This window comes from Pipistrellus kuhlii, unplaced genomic scaffold (assembly GCF_014108245.1).
Source record: "Pipistrellus kuhlii isolate mPipKuh1 unplaced genomic scaffold, mPipKuh1.p scaffold_m20_p_1, whole genome shotgun sequence".
Classification (NCBI taxonomy): Eukaryota; Metazoa; Chordata; class Mammalia; order Chiroptera; family Vespertilionidae; genus Pipistrellus; species Pipistrellus kuhlii.
The window spans coordinates 30,672,028-30,693,224 of NW_023425404.1; the positions used below are offsets into that span (position 1 = coordinate 30,672,028).

The following is a 21,197-nucleotide window of genomic DNA, read 5'->3' on the forward strand; positions in this document are numbered from 1 at the left end:
CCTTTTTTTTTCTTTCCAATCCTAATTTTCATTTGTATCTGTCTACTTTCTTTAATGGGGGTTTGAGCTTCCACACTATCCTCTAGTTTTTGTACGATAAAGTAAGCTATTTACTTTTTAGCAGAGCTGGAGGAGAGGAACATCTCTGCATTTGATTGGTTGGCTTGTAAGGGATTACTCACTCCTCTGGAAAGGCACTGTCCCATATCACATTGCTAAAAATGTGGACTTAATTGGGGTTAAATATTTAAATTGAAGCATTTAGCATCAAGAGAACATAAGCTTCAGGACCCCTATGTTACTTAGATTCTACACATCATATTGACTTAATGTGCTTCTGATGAAGAGCTGTTTTTAATCAACCTTAAATACCATACCCCAAAGAACTGACTGGCATACAGATAAATTTGAGGTTCTAGTACATTTTATAACAAAGCCAGTACAACTTTAAAAAGAATAAATTCAAAATAACAAATTGACTTCAATAAGATTAGCAACACTGAGGAAGACGTATGTCAGCTAAGTCAAGTCAAATAAACTACTCTATACTATTTATTCCCATAATAAACAATGACTTTTAATTTTTTATTCCTCATTTCCAAGCTACTCAAAGAACACGATCACTTTTCAAATTTCACTTATTTTATCTTAAAGAATTTACTGAGCAAAATGCTTAGTCGCAGGATTTTATAATACTTTTGTAACCCATCAGGTTACAATATTAAAGTTACTACAAGTTTCTTCCCCAGAGCAGGCATTCTGTATGTGTTTTATTTACATTCTGTCACTTTTTATTTCCTCCTAAACTTTATATGCCCACGAATGAAACTGTATTGGTGTTATGTAACAACATTTCAAATTTGCAACATACATACTGATTTATCTGTCCCTTGAACCCACTTCCCTGAAAAAGAAACACATGTATCCAAACAGAAAAAAACTTCCTTACAGTGAGAGAGTCTAGCCATGTAGAAATAAAAGCATTTAAAAACAGTTGTATGGAAGGGTCAAGATGTATCTTTCCCTGTTTATAATAACCCCCATGATTTATGAACAACCACAGGCAGCCAAGATCTTGGGCCTGCACATAGAGGTTGGTAACACAGCAGGAATTAGGGTTTTAAGGTCTCTTACGATTGTGATTCGAAAAACCCAAAGCAAACAAACCGAAAGGTCTGATAAAAGGCCTGATAAAGTGCTCCAAATAGAGCCTTTGGCAACCCAAGTTGAACCATATGACCCAGGTGGACGATTAGACTAAACTGTGCGCCGTTTTCTTTCCTTGGGTCTATAAAGCCCATAAGTTATGTTTGGTCCAGGAAAGCAGAAGTCGTTAGCACCTTCCTTTCCCACCTTTTAATATCCTATACGTACACAATTCTTAAGCCTTGGTCTTCATTCATTGACTAAACAAGATCCTGGGCGCCTTTTTGGTGATCACGCCTCCCAAACTGACCTTATATGACAGCAATTTGAAATGCCCCTCCGTGGCAAGGGCCGAGACCACGAGGTTAGTCATCCAAAGGTGGACGCGACTTGCTTTTATTTACTTAATTACTCGAGGGGCGGCGATGGCCGCGGCGGCTGGACTAGGACGAGGGTGGAGAAGGGGCACGCGGGCTGTGAGCCGGGGATGCGAGCCCTCGGATAAGGGGGGCGGCTGCCAAGTCCCACCAGCTCCGCCCGCCGGACCCAAAAAATGATCAGCCTCCCCCCCCCCCAACACACCTTTTGCTGCACCCTTGATCCCCCCCTCTTCCCAGGCCTTTTATCCTTCCGCCTGCCCAGCAGCCCGCGACTCCCAAACCTCGCGCCAACAGCCTTCTTCCGCAACCCCCTGGGGTGGCGCGCGGGCCGAGGGCGGCCCAGCGAGGCCCGGCCCTGCAGGGACCCCTGTCCGACCCCTCCGGCCGCGCCCCTCCCCCGGGTATAACGCACCTGCGGCCCCGCCCCCGGCCAAACACCGAGGCGGCGGCGGGCTGGCGAGGCCGGGCGGCTTGGCTCTCGAGGTAGTCACCTTCCCTTCCCCCGCCATCCATCCCATCCCCCTCGTTCAGCCACGGAGCAGCGGCCGCGCTCCTCTGCCGCCCAGAAATCTAAAGGGGTCCGTCTCCGGCACCACAACCAAATGGCTGAGCCGCCCTGGCCGGCTGCGCAGCCCGCCCATTGGTCCCTTCCCCCGCCGCCGCTGCCGCCACTGGCTGCTGCCCGGAGATCCTCGGCGGCGATTGGCTGAAGCTCCTGCCGCTCATTCTCGAGGCCGCAAATCCCGCCTCTACAGCGATCGGGTTTGTGTGCGCCGCGGGTGCTGGGGGCTCGAGAACCGAGCGGAGCTGGTTGAGCCTTCAAAGTCCTAAAACGCGCGGCCGTGGGTTCGGGGTTTATTGATTGAATTCCGCCGGCGCGGGAGCCTCTGCAGAGAGAGAGCACGAGAGATGGAGATGGACAAACGGATTCATTTAGAGCTGCGGAACAGGACGCCCTCTGATGTGAGCATTTGCCAAAAATATCTCTGTCGGTCCATTCTCCTACTTTGTGTATGTGTGTGTGTGTGTGCGCGCGTTGGGGGTGGTGGTGGGGGGTGAGGCACTTTTATTGAGGGGGGGAGCCCGGGATGTGTGGGTTTGGGGGGGTCAGGCTGCAAATGAATTGCAAGGTTGGGGGGTTGCAATACCATCAGAGCATGTTCCGGCTGCCGCCGCCGCCGCCGCTGCCCTTGGTGTGTGACTACCTGTGCGTGTGCTCCCGCGTGTGCGAGTGTGGGTGCGAGAGTGTGCGTGCGAGTGTGTGCACCCAGCGGGGGCCGGCGGGCGCACGCGTTTGGGTCGGAGAAGATGAGGCAAAATGACCCTCTAGCTCGTTGCTCCCATGACTCCGTCTGGGGGAAAAAAGATTAACGACGGGGGAGGAGGAGAGGGTCTGCCTCCTGGATTTAACAACAAAAAGGGGGGTTTATTATTTTATAAATGAAAACCCCCGTCCACCACCCCCCCTCCCGCACCTCACCCCTCCCTTTCGCCCTCGCTCACGCACACACAATAAGTTTTGGGCTTCGCGAGTCCGGTCTAGTTTCTGGTAAACGTGGACCGAGGCCCCCGGGGAGGGCGCGTGGGGAGGGGGCTGCCGCGGAGTTGGGAACGGCTCGAGTTTAAAGTGCGTCTTGGTTTCCTTGCAGTGATGAGGCGAGAGACGGGGGAGCCATATTTGTAACTTTGTAGTGTTCGTGAACGCGCCCTTTCTCTCCCTCCCTCCCTTTCTCTGCCTCTTCCTCTTCTCTTTCTCCCTCACTCTTTCCACCCCACCTTCGGGCCAGATGCTGATGTTTCTTCCCTTCGGAGGGGAGGATAAATGGGAAGGAGAGGGGGAGGGATTTTCGAACGTGCAAAGGCACCGATCATCCCCGCGCCTCCCCACACCGAGCGATCGCTGTGGCAAGTTACCCAAAGGCTGCGTCCCGGTCCCCGCTCGCCCCTGCGCCTTCCGGATGCCAGCCTCCGACCCCTGGCGACCCCCGGCCGGCCCTGCTCTGGAGGGGGTTCCTCAGCAGCCATTCGGTGCCCGGCTAATAAATAAACGGGCACGGGAAACTTTGTCCGGACTCGAGCTGCCTGCCCGGAACCGGTGCCCGCGGCGGGTATCGGCTGGGTCCAGATGGATGCGGGCAGAGCGAACACGCAGCCCCGGGATGGGAGCTCGCCTTCCCGTCGCCGCTATGGACCGGGCAGCGGCGGGAGCGGGGCTGAAGGGAACTTACACGGCCGGGAGCTGGCAGCCTGAGCGAAAGCTCACCCCCGAGAAGTGCGAGGCAGGGGCTGGTTACTCGAACGCTCGTTTTTTGGTTTTGTTTTTGTTTTGCTTTTCCTGGCTCCCTCTCGCTTTCAAACACTGTTTTATGCGAGTTGGCGGCTCCTCGGCGGAGGAGAACCGGGTCTGAGCCGAGCCGCCGGCGGACTCTTTCGCGGCCTTTGGCGCGGGGACCGGCAGAGCGCGGTGGCCGGGGAGGGTTCCGGAGTTGGCGGAGCACCGTGTGCTGACCGGTCGCCCCTCCAGCTGATTAACACCCGGACCCCTGGCGAAGACAGGCCTGGCTGGCTTCCTCTTTGCTCTAGTTCCTCTCCCAAACCTGAGTGAGACTTTTGAAAACAAGATCCTTTTTGTGCCTCCACCCCCCCCCCCCCCCATCACATCCTAACGCAGCTGTGGCGTGTGGACGTGCGGAGCCTGATGGCGCGCAGGGCGGGGAGGGGTGCCCGGGGAGAAGGCAGGAGTTGCCTTTCTCCGGTCGGTTCCTTCCCTGCTGGAACCCCAAAACCCCAGCCGGAGGGTTTGGGGGGGTCTGGGTGTGGTGATGGGGGAGGGGGCCGCGCCGCGGGCTTCCCGCGTACTTTCCGGAAGCCCCCCGCGCGGAGGGGGCAGGGCGCCGGGCAGGGGGCCGGGGTCTGCGCGGGTGGCTGCGGGTGGGTACGCGGGTCACCGGGCCCTCCCCGTCCCCTCCGCCCGGCACCGGGGAGCGAGCCCGAGAGCGGGTCGAACCGGCTCTTTAAACTTCCGAGTGTGTGTGCGGGGGGAGGGGGCGCCGGGCGGGGAGCGGTTCTCACGCTGCGCCCCCTCGCCGCCCCGCTCCCTGCCCACGCGCCGGCCCGAGGCCGGGTGGGGCCCGGGGAGCGGAGGGGGCACTCTCTGCGCGTTCGGGGAGGAGGGGAGGACGCTCGCTAATGAGGGACAAAAGAGGTGGGGGAGGAGGGGCTGTTTTTTTTTTTAACGTTCTTAAGACGAATAGCTTCCGGAGAGCGCCCTCTGCGCCCCTGCCCGTCGCGCCCCCCGCCCCCCGGGGCCCCCACACACCCACCTGGCGAGCCTCTCCCAACTCCGCTCCGGGGCCGCGGCCGCGGCCGCCGCGCCGCGCCGCTGGAACTGGACGAGCAGCCATGTTTCCCGGCGCCCGGCCCGCCCCGCCCCTCCCCCTCCGCGGCCGGCGGGGCCCCCATGCGGCGCCCGGCTCCCCGCGGCCCCGGCGGAGGGCGCGGGCCGGTGCTGGCCGGCCGGGGCGCGGGCGCCTGGGCTGGGTCCCCGGGGCCGGCCGTGGGGCGTCCGGAGCTGGTTCGGAGCTCGAGGTGTTTTATTATTTTTTTTAACAGCCAGACCCGCCCGAGGCCGAGCCCCCAAGGGCGCCGAGGCATTATTGGGGGGCAGGGGCGGCCGCCAGGGCCCCGCTCGCTCGTGGCACGACCGCCGGGCTGCCATTTTGTCACCGCGGCTGCTGTCGCTGCGGGCGGGGGGAGAGGGGGGCGGGAGGCAGAGCCTTGCGCCATCACCCCGACGGGCCTGGACGTGGAGGCAGCTGGGGGAGGCGGCCCCAGCACCCTCAGAGGCGCTAGGGGGCCCGATGGGTGTGCCCTCCCGCGCCACCGGCCTGGGGCTCTGCTGGGGCGTTGCAATCGCTAGATCCTTCTCGTGCTCCCCCCCTTCCCGGTCCCCCATGGCGCTCCTCCACCACCCCCTCTCCAGCGTTTTGCCCTTCCTCCTGCAAAATACCACGTTTTAGACGTAGCCAAACGTGGTCCTGAGGACGAACCTATCACCTGGTGTTTGTTTTTTCCTCAGAATCGATAGGAGGGGGCGGGGGCAGAGATTGAACCGGGGGCTTCTTTTTGGGGAGGAGATGCGCACACCGCTCTGGCGCCCCGCCTGCAGCCAGGACCGCGGCCGCCTCCTCGGGAGGGACGGCGCGGGGGAGACGCCCCGGAGGCTGGGCGCTCCGGGGAAGGTAGGTCTCGCCCCGGGTGTCAGGTGGGTGCTGCAGCGCCCTGCAGGTTGATAGGGGAGCCTCCCTCACCCCCTTCTCTGCCCTGCCCTCCTCTTATTTCCTACCCAGGGGAAGGCAGCCGCAGGACTCAGTGTAACCGCAAACGGATAAAAGAAGGGAATGAGGTTTGGTTTTTAAAAAGTGACGGCTTTCTTGCCGACTCTCCTTCTCTGGCCGTTGACTGCAGAGCCAGACAAGGTGTCCTGTAGGTGGCATCTCTCTGGGACTTTTTAAAGCCGGTAGGATGCTGATTGAACACCTCTGTGGTGTCTGCACAGAGACTAGCTTTCATGGCGGTGCCCAGCAAAGGCTGCCCAGGAAGCCAGGTTTAACTTCGACCTTTGGCATGATGTTTTCCAGCCTGACTTACTGCCTAATTGGGTTCAAGCAGGCCGGTGTTAATTCCAGTTTATGCAAGCCAGCGCGGGATCCACAGGCAGAAAAAATTGGGCATTGAGCTCGGGGTAGTCATGGTTAGTTACATTTTGCTACCCAATTGCTGCTGGTGGTGGTAATTGTAGGTTTGGGGGCTGGGTCCACAGTAAATCTGGAACCACACAGGTCTGAGTTTGAATTCCCCCGTCCCAGAAGAGGGAGGTAAGTTAACCTGCCCCTGTGAGCTCAGGCAGGTCAACCTAACCTACCTTTTTGAACTTTGGTTTCCTTATCTGGAAAACGGAAGTAATAACCCTAGTTAGTAAGTGACAAAACTGGCTGGATCTGGCCCTCGGGTATTCAGTCTGTGATAGCATTGTTGTCTGAGAGATACGGGATGCAGTGGGGCACAACTCTGAACTCCTCTTAAGATCAGAATAACAAGAATAGCTAATGCTTTACGTTGTGCCCATGCCGTGCCTGGCACAGTTCTTAGTGGATTGTGACTATCAGTTAATTTAGCGCTATGAGGTAGAAGATACTCTTCTTATTCTTGTGTTACGCATGAGGAAATTGAACACAGGCTATCATAACCAGTCTGTCCTCAATCTCCACTCGGTTGCCTCTCCGGAAGCACCCTTTTTTGTAAAATACCTTAAGGAAGAGCTTTTTTGTTTCTCTGGCTTTCAAACTTACCTTAATGGCAAGCGAGTTTCCTGTGTTGAAGGTACGAAGACTTGGGGGGCCTCTCGATTGAAGATTGGGAGAGTTGGTCAGGACCTTTTTTTTTTTTTTTTAATATATATATATTCTACTGATACTTTACAGAGAGGAAGGGAGAGAGATAGAGAGCTAGAAACGTCGATGAGAGAAACATCGACCAGCTGCCTCTTGCACACCCGCTATCGGGAATGTTCCCGCAACCAAGGTACATGCCCTTGACCGGAATCGAACCCGGGACCTTTCAGTCCGCAGACCGACGCTCTACCGCTGAGCTAAACCGGTTTCGGCCGTGGGCTATCATCTTAAAGGGATAGCCATACGCTTTGAGTTTGTCTTAGCATGCCACCTCTGGTTAGACTTGAAGCAAATCTGGCCTTTTAGGTATTGGGAGGCGCACTTGGGGTAATGAAAAGACAAGCAGGAGCCACTGTTAGGCACTGATTTCTATGGGATCTTGTATGTAATGCATTTTCATTACTCTCCATCTATAGCCAAAAACTGGACAGAATTGGCATGTCCTTGGTATTTAGGACTAATATGCTAATAATACCACATGGATCATTTCAGTCCTCTCAACAACTTCTTCAGGGTAGACCAAGAATTGTGACACCCTGTTCTCCCTGTTGTGAAAGTGTCTCACTGAGGATGGGAGAGGGTGGGACAGTCAGACAGCAGGTGAGGGGCAGAGTTTGGTTCTCCTCTTGCTGTAAAATCAAAGGTGGACAGTAAGGACTTTGCAAATTATAGTCTGTTGGGTCCCAAACATGGTCCATCACCAGAATCATGTGAGCAACCTGTTTTTGTACAGCCCATGAGCTAAGAATAATTGTCCATACAAACATTACACACAATTTGATGATATGGAACATTTAACTTTGAATCCCAATTAAATGTTATTTCCCCCACACACAAAAAAGAATTCTGTGTTAGACCTTTATTACAAAAATTATACTTATATATTTTTAATTTAATCAATAAAGGAATTGTGTGGCCCTGGTTGGTTGCTCAATGGTTAGAGCATCGGGTTATGGGTTCGATTTTGAATCTAGGTCAGTCCAGGTGTGCACGGAGGCAACCAGTCGATGTGTCTCACTTTCTCCCCATCCTCCTCCTTTTCTACTCTCTTTAAAAAATCAATGGAAAAAAGTATCCTCCTGTGAGGATTTATTTATTTATATTTTAATATATTTTTATTGATTTCAGAGAGGAAGGGAGAGAGAGAGAGAAACATCAATGATGAGAGAGAATCATTGATCAGCTGCCTATTGCAGGTCCCCTACTGGGGATGGAGCCCACAACCTGGGCATGTGCCTTTGACAGGAATTGTACCTTGGACCCTTTAGTCCGCAGGCTGGTGCTCTATCCACTGGGCAAGACCAGCCAGAGCTTCATGTGAGGAATTTAAAAACAAACAAACACAAACTAATAAAAAAAACACACAAGAAAACTTCTTTTCTCTCACAATAAAGTGCCTGTGTCGTACTGTCAGTTTTGCCTTTAGGTAAAGTTTACTATCTGGTTCTTTACAAAAAAAGTTTGGTAAGCTCTGGCTTGTAGAGTAGGAGGAGGGACCCTGAGATCTGGGGTTTTTTAATTTAAAAAAAAAAATTAAGTTTGTGGCAAGCCATTCGTTTGGTTGGTGCTTTGGGGGCTCTCCAAATCCTTGTGTGTGTGCCCTTTAACTAGTTGGCACCTAGTGGAAATCAGTCTCAGTTCAAGAGCCTGCATTAGAAGAGAAATTCTCCTTGTTGCCCGTTTAAAATTGAACACCACTTCTATCCAGAGGTTCTGTGTAACCAGCTAAAATTTATTATCTTGCATATTCAGAATGTTTCGGAAGTAGTTACATGGTTACTTTTTAGATGTCTTCTCAGAGCTAGAGGGTAGGAGCTTTGAACTGCAACGGTTTGAGCTTTGAGGCCTGGTAAGGTGCCACAGCTGTGCACCCAGTGGCTGACATCAGCCCCTCAGAGCACAGACGATTGCAGACCACAGACAACCTTGGAAGCTCTGGTTTGGGCTGGGCATGCTGCTCTTACTCCATGCATGGGCCCTGGAGAACCAACCAGCAGGAACGTGGCTTTGAGCTTCAAGCCCTTCTTTCTACCTCTAGCCTCTTGTGCCTGAGCCACTGAACGGAGGGAATGAATGTGAAGTTGGCCAGGCCTGGGGAAGGAGATGCTAAATCCAAGGGAACGAGGAGAGCAGACCACAGGCTCAGTTTTCTGCCTTCGCTGCTGCTGCATCACCAGCCTCTCGAGTGACTTACTCTGAGACTCACACAACCTTATAGGAAACACAGGCACCCGGTTGAGCTTTGAGAGCTGGTCGTCCCAGAGGTTAGGTCCAAATCAGTTATAGCACATTGACAAAGAAAACTCGGGGCTTTTGGTGATCCGTTATGGAGAGAGTGTAGGATTCTCCTCAGCTGTCTCCTGTCCACTGTGCCTGCCCTCTCTACCTTGGTGCAGTCACTTCAGAAAGGAGATCTTGCTGCCGAGTGCTGGCCAGCCCTGGTAGAACTTGGCCCAGTTCTTTGGCCTGAATTCTGCCTGGGTAAAGGGGAGACTCATTACACTGGTGCCCAGAGGGGGCGCTCCCTCACAGGTGCTTGCTGCCATGCCCTCCTCTCCCCCCACTGTGACCTGCCCACACCCTGCTGTGGTTAGTTCTCTGTCTCCTATCAAGTACCCCTCACAGGTCCCTGCCACCGCTGCCGTCCTGCCACAAGTAAAGAAATGTGCACCTGACTCTGAATCTTAACATTACACTGAAAATGTCATTTTACAACAAATGATAAATGCCCAACAATGATGCTCCCATTAAAGAGATGGAGTCTGGCAGGGATGGTGAATTTCAAAGGCATCTGTCGTTCAGAACTTCTCATTTAATAAAATTTGTCGAAAAAAGATGCACAAAGCATCCAGGGCCACCTGCCTAGACATGGAAGCACCCTCCTTGAATAGAACTAGTTGTCTGGTGAGATTGGTTAACACAAAGTCTGCAAACAAGGTAAAACCTCTTTGCTCTACCACACCAGCCCCTGTCCTGTGCCTCCTGCGCCACACCGTGCCACCCCCTGGTTTTCACTCACATTTGTTTTGTTTTGGCTCTACCGCTGCCCTGATACCCTTGTCTGTCTTCTCCTTTACCCAAACTTGCTCCGGGCAGCAGATCTAAAAGATCAGCTTACTTACTATCTTTTATTCTTCATGTGGATTAAAGTCAGGCTCTCTCCCAGAGTTATCTGCACCTGGAGATTCCAGTTTGGTGAGGAAATTACCAGAGAACCATTAGAAACTTGAATGCTGTTCTCAGCTTCGCTGTTAACTAACTCGGGCATGTTGCTCCGGGCCTCTATCTTCTTCGCTCTTAATTAGATTAGTGTCTTTCAAACTTTTTGATCCTAACAGTGAGAAATGTTTTACAGCACTGCCCAGTGTGTAGATACATATATTGTCATTTGAAAAACTGACAGTGAGCTCCCTTACTGCATGTAAAACACTTCTTTATTCATTGAAACAAGTGTGCTGACTTTGACCCATAAATTGGTTTCATTAGTTGTTCGTGTTTGAAAGACATTTAAAATATGAACATTAAGGTTCCTTCACACTCAGATATCTTGTGGTTTGAGTTGGGAGAATGAGGGAATGCCGTTTGTAGCATTGCAAAGTCTGTTCCTGGGAGTCAGTGGTTTCTGCGTTTTGAAGCCAGCTTATCTCAGAGTCCCGTTTTCTTAACCTGCTCTTCTTTCTTCTGGCTCTTTCCTAACCAAAACCTTTTCATGGCATTAGGGAATCATTATCCTAAATTCCTTCTCTGGATGGATGCCTTCCTGTGTTCCTGCTTGTGTCTGGGACCCTAAGCCAAGCATGTTCCTCCACTCCCTTCTCTCTACCCTCATCACCCCCGCCCTCCCTCCATCCTTTGGTGTCCTGCACACTATGCAAGCTGCCGGTGGGCTCCCACATTTACTAAAGGTTGTGAACAGAAGATTCACTTGGCTGCTACTCTCACCCAGACTGCCTGGGTGTTCCTCCTGTCCCCACAGCACCTTACCTTCTTGTCTGTGTAAAATGACTTTGTGATGGTTAGTACCTACCACAATCTGGCATACAGTAAGCGCTCAATAAGTGTTATATGTTGTTATTATTATGGTTTGTTCCGCTAGAACTCCACAGTTATCACCCACTTAAAAATAAACCTTACATTATCAACAGACACATTATGTATAAAAAGTAACATTTGTTTCAATAGGAAAAGAGGTTAGAAGCTATAGACTACAACTTGCCAGAAGTTATTTTCCCCACAAGCAATTCAGCCGTAAATGCGTCGCTTCTGCACGTGAGGATAACTGTCCCATCTAAACATCGTGCTCTGCCCGGCACTGGGTTGTCAGTTGTTCCTGCTGAGGAGAATGTCACGACTTGCTGCTCTCCCGGCAGCTCCTTTTGTCACTGCCCTCAAGCAGCTGTTTTAGGCTCCTCTCAAACTGCCCACCTACCCTCTCAGCCCCTTCCCCTCCTAGCTGCGTCCTCCCTCCTTACAGAGAATAACCTCCTGGTTTCCAAAGAAAAACCTAGACCCGGTCCATGCCCAGCTCAGCTGTCCTTTGGTTCTCACCCCTGCCTGCCCACTGGTCCCGTTCTTCGTTCTGGGCACCGAGCCACCCTCTTGTAGGGATGCTTCTCCAGCGTGGGGTGTTTGTCCCACCTTAAAGCAAGTGGAAGACCTCCCTTGATTCTTCTCTCTCACTGTGGCTATTACCTATCTCTTCCCTTTTACTGCAGCTTATGGCATTGTCTATAACCACCTTCTCCGTTCCCTCCTCACACCTCAACCCTCTTCAGTCTGGTTTGCTTCCTAATAGCTTTCCCTGTTTATGGGACTCCTCAGCAGCAGTGTTTATACCCTGACCTTCATGAGATACGCTCCCTCTTGCCCCTCCCTTTCTCTGTTGTTTTCCTCTATAGACAGGGCTGCTCCCCAGTTTGTGGTGGCCTTTGCCCTCCTCCATGCAGCCAGGAAGCATTGGACCCGGTTAAGCCTGGCCCTGGGCCCTCCTCTGTATTCCCTCCCGATAGCGTCCTGTCCTCCCTCACCAACAGCTGCCGTTCACATCCCTGGCCCTGACCTCCTGGCTGAGCTCACGACCCACTCAGTATCTCCAAAGCACCCCACATTCAGTATGTTGAAAAGGAGCCCATGACCTTTGTAGCCTTTTCCCTCCCCCTCCCAACGTGTGCACGCGGGATCTTCTTTCTAGCTATCACAGGTTCTGTCAACTCAGAATCTTCCCCACTGCTGGCAGCCAGGCTCCCTGCATCACAGCCCCCTGGAAGCCGTGCTTCAAACCTCAGCCAGAATGCTCTTAACAAAACAGATGAAATCATTACCCTATACGTAAAACACATCATTGGTCGTAGGATTTAAAATCCAGAGTCCTTAGTAAGACCAACAAGGTACTGCACGGACTGGCCACTGCTGGCCTCTTCCTCTCATTTCCCCCCCTCGCTGCCCCCTTTCCTGCTGTGCCGGCCTCACTCGCTGCCTTTTATTTCTTCAAATCTATTCCACGCCGTAACTGCCACCATCACCTACTTAGCATCTAATCAGCTTTACCGTCTCCTTCGTCATCCACCCCCCAAAGCTCTAGGTCTGATTCTTTTGTTAGGAAACTCTTACAGAAATTTCCTTCAAAGTGCTTGAGTTTGTAATTATATATTCCTGAGTGTGAGTGTTTTAATTAGCATCTCTCCCCCTGCTTAGCTGGTAAGCTGCTTGATTTAAAGGACCTGGTCTGCTTTGCACTGTGTATCCTCAGAGCTCAGCACTGTACGTGGCTCATGGTGGGCATTCTAGAAGTGTTGGTTGAATGAAGGAACCATGGTATTTGCATGTTCTCGTCATTTTCATTGCCCTCTCTCTGGTGAGCCACGCACGAAGCCACTGAAACAGAACGTCTGAATTAAAACGAATAGAGGTTTGGTGCCCTCAGCGCTCCCCTGGTTGGTGTGAGTTTCTGCCACTGGGTGGGTGGTTCATACTTTCTCAGCACAGTGCTCTTCAACTTCTTCCAGCTTTTATAGCCCACTAGAGGCCCAGTGCACAAATTCATGCACAGGTGGTGTCCATCTGGCTTGCCACCGAGTGGGGTGATTGGCTGGTCAGCTGGGGGGAGGGGCTGAGGGCAGTTGCCTGGCTGGCTTCGCCCCCTGGTTGAACTCCCACTTGAACTCCCAGTCAGACTCCTGGTCGAGGGGACAATTTGCCTATGAGCCTTTTATTATATAGGGTAATAGTAAAGAATTGACCGTGGGCCCCAGTACGTTTACCATTTAGTTACGGATTATTCACATACACTACGTATAAGTATATGCACATTATAAAATGTAACACTAAAAATTAAGAGTCCTAATATGCTGGAACTGGTTTGGCTCAGTGGATAGAGTGTCAGCTTGCGGATTGAAAGGTCCCAGGTTCGATTCTGGTCAAGGGCATGTACCTTGGTTGCAGGCACTTCCCTAGGAGGGGGTGTGCAAGAGGCAGCTGATCGATGATTCTCTCTCATCGATGTTTCTAACTCTCTAAAAAAATCAATAAAATATATATTTTTAAAAAATAAGTCCTAATATTTTTTTCCCTGCATCCCAATGGAAGGGGACCACTGCTTTAATCAGTTGCCTATTTTATTTTTAATTTGGTCATGAAAGTTCATGTCACACAGGAAATGCCTATACCTTACCAAACACTCCCAGTCCTGGTGTGTGATGGGTAGGAGTGGAGGGTGTTCTTAATCCTCCTTTGATAAGTGGGAAATCCATTGGTCTGCCTGAGATCTCCAGCAAATCAAGTGTCCATTTCTGCATGTCATCTAGGTTCTGCCTGGTTAGACTGTGTGCACAGGCCTACCCAAAGCTCCCTTAGGTCACCCCTTAGGGTTCAGCCAAGGCCAGTCCCTGAGCAGTTCCTGCAGATCTGGAGAGGCCCAGAAGTATCTGAGGTGAGAGGATTCCATCAGTAAGCTGGTCAGTGGAGGGGAGAAGGCTCTCTCCTACTTACCTTCAGGCTGGGAATAAATCAAAGGCAAGCTCAGACTGGAAGAGGGGGATGGAGGAGCAGAGTGAAACTGGAGGAGACAGGCCTGAGTGTTTGTGTGAAGCACCTTAGCAAAGTGGTGCCAAGACCCAGCAATCATGGATGTCTAGCTAGGACTGGTTGTCGGATTGTGCTGCCTCCTGCAGAAGTCATGGGAGGGAGAGAGAAAGGGAGTAAGCAAGGATGGTAGGTTTGAGGCAAGATCCTGTAACAGTAAAATTAAAGGGATTATTTTCAGGGGCTTGCATCCCAGGGAGGGACTCATCCCAGGTTATGTGACCGCCTTCACCTTACTGATTGGCCTCACCTGCAGGCTCATATGTGACTGGAGGGCGGGGTGAAGGGAGCCCACTTTCACCCGCACTCGGAGTGATGTGGGGAGTTGAAGGAATGCTGTTTGAGTATCTGCAGCAGATTGAATTTGTTTAATCCAGTGCCTGTGGCCCACTCCTCCTGGGCCAGGAGGAAGGGCTCACAGGAAGGTGGTGGCATGGGTTTCTGTGGCTAAGGGGGATGGTGGAGAACTCCGCATACAGATAGGGGTGGGGTGGGGTGTAGTTAGGGAGGCAGATTGCAACCCCAGTTGTCAGAACCACCAAGGAAGCATTTATAAGAAATTCCCAGGCTCTGCCCGGCTAAGGAATCCTCCAGGGGGGTGCCGAGGCTGTGTTTTTAGAAGGCTCTGATGGGGCTCTGAGGCACAGTTGGGAGCCACCACACAGGCAGGTGCAGCACTTCACAGCAGGTAGGAAGAAGTAAACGAAGGTGGTAAAAGGAGAGAAAAATGGAGCAAGGAAAACGGGAAATAGAAAGAAGGATGTAGGACTTAACCTGCTGTGGGGCAGGGGTCCACCTTGGCCGGCCCCCCACATACCCTCATGGCCACACAGTTGACAGACAAGCACATTCCTGCTCTGACACTTGTAATTTTTCATCTCCCGGTGTCACGGGCTGCTGCTGTGCATGCAGCGGGGCTTACTGAGCAAGCCTGGGCTCGGCCCAGCGGGATTTCTAGGGAATGGAGGAGGCAGGCCTGTGGCCTTTAGTAAGGAGGGGCCTCAGGGCCAACGGTCAGGTGTGGTGGGCAGTGCCCGGGAACATGGAGCTCCATGGCTAGAAGACATCTGGCAAGTACCCTCTTTGAGCCTCAGCTGCCTCATCTGTAAAATGGCGACTAACGATGATATCTGCTTCCTGAGAGTGGTGGTCGGTGAGGGGGAGGGGGGTCAGTGGTGGAGGGAGACATTGGGACGGAGAAAAATGAGGTTTGTGCCAGACGTGCATTGCGGACAGCCTCTGAAGGGTAGTAGGTTCTAACCAGCCCAGGCTTGAACAAGCTGTTGGGACAGGGGAGCCAGCCTGTCTGAAGGAGGCCCCTTCCTGGGTGTCTGAGCTTGCACATGGCGGGAGCAGTTCTTGGGAGAGCTGCCTTTACCTGCCCCTGAAGGAGCTGCTAAAGCAGGTAGGAGGGGGCAGAGCCCCCATGTTTGAGGTGGGGCTGGAGCAACATCAGCCTAGCTGCGGACTTCCCCTGCCCCAGGGCCTCCCTTTCCCATCTTGGGGTCATGGTTAGGGGTTCTCTGCCTGGCTAGCCATTCATTCTGGAGCAGTGGCTCTGTGCCAGGAGCCCCTCCTGCCTCTTAGCTTACCACCTGGCTGCAGAACTCAGTCTGCCCCTCCCAGGCCTTTATGTTTCATTCAAACAGCTCCTGAGAGGAGGTCTCCAGGAAGTCAGGAAAAGGGAGCACACTGTGTCCTTCCCAGGTGATTGAAAGATGTAGAAGCCTCGGGACTTCCAGGTCATGCGCAGCATTCTGTCAGCTGGTTCTGGTAGCACCTCACTGGGGTGTGCACTGTGGCTTTGCTCCCGTTGGGTTGGTCAGTATCTCTTCATCCCCCCTCTGGAGGGCCGTGTGGAGGGCTAGCAGAGCCGGCATAGCTCCCCTGCAGCTGGGTGCACCGGGAGGCTGTGTGATGACGTCATCTGTTCTCCAGCCTCCAGCTTGGCTGCCTGTGCAGGAGATCTGTCTGTTCTGGCACAAGGGCCTGTTCCATATGGAGGGCCAGGAACTGGCCGTCACACCATCCCAGGGCGTTCCTTCCACTTCTGTCCTTCTCCCTCTCCTCGTGGAATTTTGGGTGCACCCTGGGTGTGGCCTGGGAGGAGTGGGAAGGCATGCACTTGAGCAGAGTTCCCAGCTGTCTCTGGGAGGCCTATCTGCAGGGATTGGCCTGCTGCCATAATGATTGGTTCTGCTTCTTTTAGCCCCATCCAGTCTGCTGCTCTGTGGCAGACATGCCCTTATGTGTCTTGATTAGGAGAGCTGGCGGTTTAGCACGTCTAGGTGTGGTCTGAGAGTCTGGGAGGCTTTTCCTCACGTAGGGTCACCCAGGGCTGCTGATTTGGGTGGAGGTAGAGGAGCTGGCCTGGGAGCTGAAATGGAATGCTGTTCTTGTAGAAGCAAAGGTGTACTTTTGGTTCAGGGTAGACAGCTGGCCTTGTAGATGGATGCTTAGGAGTCTTCCCTCAGTTCAAGTGCCCAGTGTGGCCATTCTCGGGGCCACCGCAGGAGAGGGTCAGATGTGGGAATGCACATTGGATGGGGGTGGGAAGGTAATGGGGGGATGAGGACAAATATGTAATACCTTAACCAATAAAGAAATTAATATGCAAAAAAGAAGAGAAAAGAAAATGCACCTTCGAGTTTGACCAGTGGCTGTCTAGTCTGAAAGGTACCGTCAGCCGGAAACCAGGCCTGTATGGGCAAATGGCTTACCAGCCCCAGGAGGCTTCTCAAGGCCACAGATGTCCCTGCTGATGAGCAGCGTGGCCTGCTCGTGTTTGATGTGGACCTGAGTTATGAGGGTGATTTCTGCAGAGAGAAAATACGTGTGTGGAAGGGCCAGCCATCCGTTGCCACATAAGGCACACCTCGCTTGATTGCACTTCACAGACACTATATTCTTCAAAATTGGAGGTTTGTGGCAACTCTGCGTCAAGCAAGTCTATCCATGCCATTTTCCCAACAGGCTCTTCACACTTTTTAGCAATAGAGTATATTTTAGTTAAAAGTATACACATTTTTAAGACATAATGGTATTGCACACTTAATAGCCTGCAACATGGTGTAAATATGACTTTTATATGACTAGGAAACCAAAACATTTGTGTGATTCATCTGATTGCAATTTGCTTTGTTGAGATGGTCTGAAACCAAACCTGCAATATCTCCAGTGTCTGCCTGTATTGATTGAATGCCTGCCCTGTGCCTGCTCTGTTCCCTGCTTTCTGCATACAGCTAGCATCGAACTAGATGAGCACATCATTTGTACTGCCCACGTGGGGCTAATATTCCATTGAGGGAGACAGTCAGTAATCCAAGCAAAGGCATAACTGGTGGTGTGGTGAGTCCGTGACGACAGATAAAACTGTGCTAAAGGGAGTGGGTGACCTAGGAAGGCCTCTCTGATGAGGAGCAGAGACTCACGGAACCTGCGCTGGACTTCTGGGCCCCCAGGAGCCAGAATCTTAAGTATCTATCTGATCAGTGAGTACCTATGAGTCACCTGCTGATGAGCAAGCTGAGGCCAAGGGAGGTTACAGTACAAATTCATGAGGTGATAGTAGGAAAGATGAAATGATGCAAAAGAGGGACTAAATGTAACTGGCCAGTATTCTGCTCACAACCTTGGGTGTTTGCTCTGGCCAGCTTACCCTCTGCCTTTTCATCTCAGAATGTGTTTTATTATCCTCTTGAGACTCACACTTTGAAAAATTTATACTTCCAGATTGCATTTATTTACAATAATAGTTTTTCATTTATGGCTGGGGGGGTTGTTGGGGGTTGGGAGGCAGAAATGTCAAACACATCTGTAACTGCCAGTCGGCCTCCAGACAAGGGCTTACCCACCTGGAGCTGGTGTTTTGCCTGCCTAGGCAGAGGTATGGCCCAATTTTCTTAACCACAGGCTCTTCTCCCTGTCACAGTGGGGTTTCCATTGGTCTTTTTGAAATGGCAGTTACATGGAAGGCCCCCCTTGCTTCTTTGGATTCCATCTGGACCAGGTCCTCCCTCCTGTTGAGGGTCCAGATGCCTTTGGGTGGGCTAGGGAGAGCCTACCGATGCCTCTGACCAAAGATGGTGAGGCAGGGCTCAGGGTGCCCGCGGTGTGTCTGAGGTGTGTCTGAGCGGGAGAAGCCCGAAGTTAGTTCAGGTCACAAATCCAGCCCTGACCCTCCTCTTCCAAGGACAAGGCTGGGCATTAATTGGCTGATGGTTTTCATCTAGAAGCAGGTTCCTGCATGAATTTGAAAGGAGCTTCTGGTGAAGTAAGACTTCCTCAATTAGCCTGTTAGAGAGGCAGCTCCCAGCGTTATGGGCCTGAAGAATGTGATGCCTACTCTTCTGCTTCAAGCTTCTAAAGGGAAGGACCCACATGGTCATCTTCTTACTCAATATTGAGAAAAAGTAGTGTCTTTTCTGTTTTGCTTATTTTTACCTATTGAATGTCTATGTGCCAGACATCCTATTTATTCATATTTAATCAATACAGAAATACTACAAAACAAGTGGGATTATTCCCACTTTAACAGACAGGGAACTGAGGCTCAGAAAAGTAGTTCAGTAATTAGCTCAAGGTCAATTAGTCCTGAGCACAGCCGAGCTTGGGTGCAAAGCCAGGCCACTGACTTCAGAGCTGTGCACGGAGCCACAAATCTTCCCTTTGACCTCCTGCCTTCTTCCAGCCACTTAGGGGCTGCTGAGAATACTTTCATCTCCTGACTTCCTTTTCCTTTATCATAACCGGTGATGCCAAAATTTCTGATTTTTAAAAGGGTTCTTTGTGTGAAATAGGATATATATTGAAGTGAACAATAAATGTGAAAGCCAATGATTTTTCTTTAGATCTCCCCCCCCCCCCCCCCCCCGCCTTAAATGATTATTTTACATTGTTGGGGAAATCCCTGTGAAATTCACTTTTCCTGTGTCTGCCCTTACCTTTCTGGGCCAGGGCCTTAATGAATATGTCTGGATTTCCTTTTACACTTTGACGTGCTTCACGCACGAGGGCTTGTACATGTACCCCAGGGTGCCTCAGATGCTAGAGGGTCTGGAAAGTGGGAGAAGGCCACACTGTCTTCCAGTAAAAGTCTGAAAAGACGTAATTAGGGCCTGAGGTGCTGCCTCAAAGCCAGCAGCAGTATGTTCTGACCTGTGAGAAAAGAGTCCAAAAACAGCTGTTGTGGAGCAGGCGTGGCGATCATGGTGATCCTGGCCATCAGCAAGACCCCCTTCTGGGACAGGAAGTAGGTTTTACCCCTTACTGAGCACCTAGTATAGGCCTTGCAGCATGCTATTGTAGCTAGTGAGTAGGCATTACTTTTTTGATCCCTCAGAACACCCCAAGGTGGAGGTATGGCCGCCCATTTCTAGCCGGAGAGTCAGATGACCTTCAAGGCCCACTGGCCTAGCTGCCCCTGTGTGTGGTAGCAGTCCCTCCTTATCCCTTGCAGACTGGACACTGAGGCAGAGGGCAAGAGTACCTTTATCATTGGATGCCCTGTGCCTGGTGCACTGACAGGCATAGCGGAATATCTTAATACGTTTAAATTTGAAGATTAAAAATTTTTTGGCACTTGTAGGTTCTGGAGTAGCATTTCTTGAATGAGTGGAGGGGAAGTAACTTGCCTACATAGGTACAAGAGCGAGTCCATTAAATTGGAGGACTCTGAGGCTCTATGACAGCTGCCCTTATAGGTCAGAAGTGGGATCTGATTTCAGCTTCTTGGTTAATAAGCTGGGTGAACGGGAAGTGACATAAGCACCAGCTTATCTGTATTGTATAATTATTAGAGCTAAAATTGGAAGCAACCCAAATATTCATCAATAAGGGACTGGTCAAGAAAAATGATGGCACCCTGGCACAGTAGAACACAATGCAAATAAACGAGGAGAGCCGAAATTGGTTTGGCTCAGTGGATAGAGCATCCGTCTGTGGACTGAAAGATCTCAGGTTCGATTCTGGTCAAGGGCATGTACATTGGTTTCGGGCATATCCCCAGAAGGGAGTGTGCAGGAGGCAGCTGGTCGATGTTTCGCTCTCATTGATGTTTCTAGCTCTCTATCCCTCTCTCTTCCTCTCTGTAAACAAGCAATAAAATATATTTTTTGAAAAATAAAAGAAACAAGGAGAAAAATAAGATTCTGAATTTGTTTTTATATGTGTAAACAAATCCTGATGAGGTGGTTAACTGGGTGGGATGGGAGAGAGAATTAACTGTTCATACTTTTTTGGTTTTGAAATCATGAGAATGAAAGTGTTACTTTTTAAAACAAATTTTTCTAAATAACGGAAGTGACTTTGGACCAGCTGTTCTACTCACCTGGGCTGTTGGATTAGATCAATGCTTTCTGTAGAGTGAAATGTTGCATATATTGTGAATCTCCAGCTTGTGCAGGCTTTTCCAGGAGACCCTGGCCCTGTCTGAGGATGGTGTGACGGTATACAGTCCCTCTCATCGGTGGCTGGGGCCTGGATCGGCTCAGACTGTTTGAGGGGGACGGGGTGGTGTGGAGAATGAGGAGCTTCTGCAGTGGGGTCGGTCAGGCCTTGTTCCTGCGAGTTCAGCCTATGGAACCCTGCCCTGATGTGATGCAGTTGGTTCTTCCCCCAAAGTGAAGGATTACAGTGAAGAGAGGCTGTTCTGGAGCATTCTGGCAAACTGCAGTTTCGTAGGGGGGAAAAAAAAGTGGCAAAATGTTTTCCCAGATTATTTTTAATGCTTTTCGGTTCAGCAAACATTTGTTGAGAGCTGCACGCAAGGCGGTGTGGGGGAACCAGAGCTGCATAACACCTCGTCTCTACTCTCTGGGTGCATAGTGTTGGGTAAAAAGCCGTGTAAAATTCCTCCCAGCCTCCTCCGGGATAGCAGATTACCTCCTCTGGTCCCACGGAGACCGTGAGATTGGTAGGAGATCTTTGCATTTTACAGATGAGGAAACTGAGTCTCAGTGGAATCTTATTATACCCACATCCACACAGTTCCTAAGTGGTAAAGCCCAGATCCAAACCAGGCTTTCTGACTACTTCCCATGTGCCCAGCCCCTCATAATCAACACATCTGCCACGGGGTGTTTCCCAGGGGTGTACCCCATTTCTACCTGGGAACATTGGGTGAGCACAATCCTGGCTA

At 51.3% G+C, this 21,197-nt stretch overlaps 2 protein-coding genes across 4 annotated transcripts in view; one reads left to right on the forward strand and one right to left on the reverse strand.

The window, feature by feature from the left end:
• Positions 1-411: 411 nt before the first annotated feature.
• On the reverse strand, positions 412-5,599 carry LOC123652270 (translation initiation factor IF-2-like). Its single transcript, XM_045581088.1, has 2 exons — positions 4,850-5,599; positions 412-2,413 (listed from the first exon to the last, which is right to left on the reverse strand). The coding sequence occupies exons 1-2, from the start codon at positions 5,479-5,481 to the stop codon at positions 2,014-2,016; spliced, it is 1,032 nt and encodes a 343-aa protein (XP_045437044.1). The 5' UTR covers positions 5,482-5,599; the 3' UTR covers positions 412-2,013.
• Positions 2,364-21,197, forward strand: part of ANP32A (acidic nuclear phosphoprotein 32 family member A) — a 39,226-nt gene continuing 20,392 nt past the window's right edge. For 2 of the 3 annotated variants that reach the window (XM_045581098.1, XM_045581103.1), the window contains exon 1: positions 5,648-5,767. In XM_045581098.1, the coding sequence (XP_045437054.1) occupies positions 5,663-5,767 (105 nt within the window). In that variant the 5' untranslated portion in view covers positions 5,648-5,662. Of the gene's footprint in view, positions 2,490-5,647; positions 5,768-21,197 lie in introns of those variants that run through there. The other variant, XM_045581101.1, reaches the window with a different exon arrangement.

Coding starts and splice junctions, on each gene's coding strand:
- LOC123652270 (XM_045581088.1), bottom strand. CDS start 5,481: ATGGGGGACCGGGAAGGGGGGGAGCACGAGAAGGATCTAGCGATTGCA. Junction 2,414..4,849: donor AGTTGGGAGAGGCTCGCCAG/GTGGGTGTGTGG, acceptor CTCTCTCTGCAG/AGGCTCCCGCGCCGGCGGAA.